This window comes from Plasmodium gaboni, chromosome 1, assembly GCF_001602025.1.
Source record: "Plasmodium gaboni strain SY75 chromosome 1, whole genome shotgun sequence".
Classification (NCBI taxonomy): domain Eukaryota; phylum Apicomplexa; class Aconoidasida; order Haemosporida; family Plasmodiidae; genus Plasmodium; species Plasmodium gaboni.
This window is the reverse complement of record NC_031481.1, coordinates 293380-298005: the sequence shown is the minus strand read 5'-3', so window position 1 is coordinate 298005 and position 4626 is coordinate 293380. Positions and strand designations below refer to the sequence as shown.

General features: G+C 17.3%; 1 protein-coding gene across 1 annotated transcript; it reads left to right on the top strand.

Annotated features, from left to right (window-relative positions):
• Positions 1-2032: 2032 nt before the first annotated feature.
• Positions 2033-3373, top strand: PGSY75_0110700 (putative chromatin assembly factor 1 protein WD40 domain; the record flags this gene model as incomplete). Its single annotated transcript, XM_018783659.1, has 1 exon — positions 2033-3373. The coding sequence occupies one exon, from the start codon at positions 2033-2035 to the stop codon at positions 3371-3373; it is 1341 nt and encodes a 446-aa protein (XP_018643943.1).
• Between the last annotated feature and the right edge of the window lie 1253 nt (positions 3374-4626).

The window sequence follows — 4626 nt, the reverse complement described above, 5'->3', positions numbered from 1 at the left end:
TTTTTTGTTCCTTTCATATGATTAAAAGAAAATATATATATTGAATGTTTATTATAAATATTTAAAAAAAAAAAAAAAAAAAGGACACAAATGTTAATATATATTGTAATTATATATATATTAATAAGATCCTTAAAAAATGGATAATGTTTCTTTTTTTTTTTTTTTATTTGAACAGTTATATTTTTTATTTTTAATATATTAGAATATTCAACTGTCAAGTATTTATATATATATTTATACATCTTTTTCTTTGTTAATAAAAATATTCAAGGTGAAAAAAATAAATATTTTTTACTTACGAGACATTACAATGTAAATATTTATATCTAAAGATAAAATAAAATAAAATAAAATAAAATACATACACATATATATATATATATATATATATATATATATATATATATAATATATATGTTAACATGAATAGCTTTTTCTTTATTTTTAAAAGCAAAAAAAAAAATATCCTTATTATTAATATCGCACACACATATGTAGACGGGATAAAAAATATAGATCATATATATGTAAACAATGAAAGCACATAAATAATGTTTCAATAAAAAAAAAAAAACAAATAAAGCTACTAAGAAAAATATATATATATTATATTATCATTCCCCTCTTGATATTTTATTTTTCATTTTTATTTAAACATAAGAAAAAAAATGTCTTCAATTATTATACTATATTATAAACTTAAAAGGAAATCAACTTTATTCAAATTATTAGTTATTTATATTTTTTTTCTATAAAAATATAATTTCATTCAACAAGAACATATAAAATAAATAAATAAATAAATATATATATATATATAATATATTTATTTAATTGTGGAATGCTTGAAATGTTTTATTTCTTCTTTATATTTATATGTCTATCTACAATAGTTTTATTTATTCAAATATATATTATTAAAATATAATATTTACATATGTATATATTTACACATAAGATGAATAAAGTGAGGCTATAAAAAAAAAAATATATATAATATATTTATATATATATAATATATATATATATATATATATATGTGCATATTTTTTTTACTTTATTTTATTTATTATAAGTGAAACAAATATATACTCAATACTATAAAAAGGCATATTATTATTATTAATTTTTTTTTTTTTTTTTTTTTGGAAACCTTATAAGATATATATTTTTATTTATTTTATCTTCATACCTTTTTCTTACTATATATAAGTATATTAAAATATAAAAATAATATATATATATATAATATATTAATAAATAAATATTAAGATTGCATTTGCTTTTAATAATTACCTTCACAAGTGCCTTCTGCATATATCTTTCTCACATATATATATAATATATATATATATATTTTTTATTTTAATAATATTATATATATATATATATATTACTTATATGTCAAAAAAGCAATAGAAATATTTTATTACTCCCATTATATGTATATATTAATTGAACCCATTTATAATCCCGTGTATTAATTTATTAGAAGAAAAAAACAAATAAATATAATATATATATTATATATATGTTCACATTTCAATTTATATATATTTTTATTTAATTTTTTATATTTCACTTTTATTTTTGTTTTTTATTTTTTTGTAACTATTCATAAGATATATTTTAACCTATGTATATATAGTGACTTGTCCTTCAACAAGATAATAAAAAAAAAAAAAAAAAAAAAAATTCTAATAAATAATAATAAATAATAAATTAATTTATACATATATATAATATATATATATATATTACTATTATTTACTATAACTTGATTTCTTAAAATTTTAACCATATATTAAATATATTAGAATTTTTTATTTTTTCATTCTAGCCACACGCCTTTGGCCTTTGAATATAAAACATATTATAATCAAAAAAATAAAAAATAAAAAATAAAAAATATACATATATATATATATATATATATATATATTTATTTATTTATTTGCACAAGTAAACAATTATCTTGATATAATAATAACCCCTTTTTTGAGAAATATTAGAAAAAAAAAAAAAAATTATGAGCAGCCCAAAAGAGAGTAAGAAAAGAAAATCAAACGCCTTGGATGAAGCTTGTCTGGAATTAAGCGAAGAGGTAGAGAATGATGTTAGTCATGAGAAGGTTGATGAAGATGAAGAAGAAGATGTTGAAACTCAATTTAATAATTGGAAAACGAACAGTGGTTTATTATATGATTTTGTATGTAGAAAAGAATTAGAATGGCCTTCATTATCAGTTGATTTTGGTGACTTTCATCATGAGAATATAGAAAATAATGTATTAAATCAAATAGTATGTGTAGGTACTCATACATCTAATAAAGAACCTAATTTTTTATATGTATGTGATGTATTATTTCCATTAGAACAAGTGCCTCAAGAAAAATGTATTTATAAAAGTAATGAAAATTATGAAGGTTTTGATTTTTGTTCAGAAAAAAAAAAATTTACTATAAAATCTAAAATAGCTCATACAGGTGAAGTGAATCGAATAAAATTTGTACCATTAGAAAAAAAAAATTTTGTAGTAACTAAAGCTGTAGATGGAAATGTTCATTTATTTGATATAAATAAACATAAAATAGAAACAGTTGATGATAAAATGAATCCAGAAGTATCATTTATAGGAAATCAATCTGATGGATTTGGTTTAGATTTTCAACCTTTAAAAAAATATATTTTAACATGTGCAAATGATGGATTAATAAATGTATATGATTATAATAATCTAACCACAAAAACTGTTCAACCATTTTATAAAGTTCAATATAAATCACCTATTAATGATATTTCTCCTACTAATGATCCAAACCTTATATTAGCATGTGCAGATAATGGATATATATTAATTTTCGATTTTAGAGTTAAATCAAATGAACCAGCTCAACAAACGTTAGGTCAACAAGTTCCTGTTAATACTGTTGCTCTAAATACATTTACTGGACTTTTTGCTTCAGGAAGTGATAATGGAAAAATAAAAGTTTGGGATTTAAAAAAATTTCATGAACCTCAACATATTATTAACGCACACAAAGAAGCTATCATCAGACTTAATTTTTCACCAAATGATACTTCCATACTTGCTTCAGCTAGTAATAATCGTTTTATTAATGTTTATGATCTAAATAAAATAGGAGAAGAACTTGATGCTATTGATTTATCTGATGGCCCATCTGAACTAATCTTCTCACACGGGGGACATACTCAACCCGTAACAGACTTTAATTGGAATCACCACAAAAAATTAAAAATGTTTATTGGATCAACAAGTGAAGATAATACTTTACAATTCTGGCAGTTAAAATCGGAGTTGCTCGATGAAACAAATACAATACCTACATCAAACACGGATGTAGAATAAAAAAAATATATATATATATATATATATATTATATTACCGAATAGCCAAAAATTAAAAAAAAAAAAATTATAAATATATGTACATATAATACAAAATAGCTAAAATGAAAAAAAAAAAAAAAAAAAAAAAAAAAAAAAAAAAAAAAAAAAAAAAAAAAAAAAAAAAAAAAAAAAAAAAAAAAAAAAAAAAAAAAAAAAAAAAAAAAAAAAAAAAAAAAAAAAAAGTAAAAAAAATGCCAAAAAGCAAAAAAAAAAAAAAAAAAAAAAAAAAAAAAAAAAAATTCACACAAAATTACATGAAGGATATTCTATATATATATATATATATATATTTATATTTATTTCACCTGCACAATGTTCATGTAAATTCAAAGAGACATATCATTAAAATTAATTTTTTTTTTTTTTTTTTTTTATACGAACATTTAAATATACTTAACATTTTTAATATATATATTATATATATATATATATATATATTTTACTTTATGTCTGTATATATAAACTATATGGAATATATGAACTCGTGATATAATTTGATCTACATGAAAGGACACACATATATATATATATATATTATTATTATTTTATTTATTATATTTTTTTTTTTTTTCCTATTTGTCTATTAATATATTATTACTTTTATGCTCTTCATATGATTAAACATATAACTATTTAAAAACAAAAAAAAAGAACGTATTTAATTTCTTTTATATTTACCACCTAGTAGTAAATATATAAGATCATAAACTGTTGCAAAAATTATATGCAAATAAAATGTTGCTCTTGTAAAAAATGAAATGTTTTTTTAATTATTTATATAGACATCCAATATTTTATGATACTTTTATTTCCCCACCTTTTTTTTTATTATGACATTAAAGATAAGAAGTAGACATATTATTCTATCCTTTAACATTAATATGAAATAAATTATCTCTAATATATATATATATATATATATATATATATGTATGTATTATATAGTTATACTTCAATTTATACTATTAATACTTATGTTTCTTCTTTTATATTCCAAATATTATTTTACGACAAAATAAATAGGATTATGATAAAAACATAAAAAAAAAAAAAAAAAAAAAAAAAAAAAAAAAAAAAAAAAAAAAAAAAAAAAAAAAAAAAAAAAAAAAAAAAAAAAAAAAAAAAAAAAAAAAAAAAAAAAAAAAAAAAAAAAAAAAAAAAAAAAAAAAAAAAAAAAAAAAAAAAAAAAAAAAAAAAAAAAAAAATATAAAA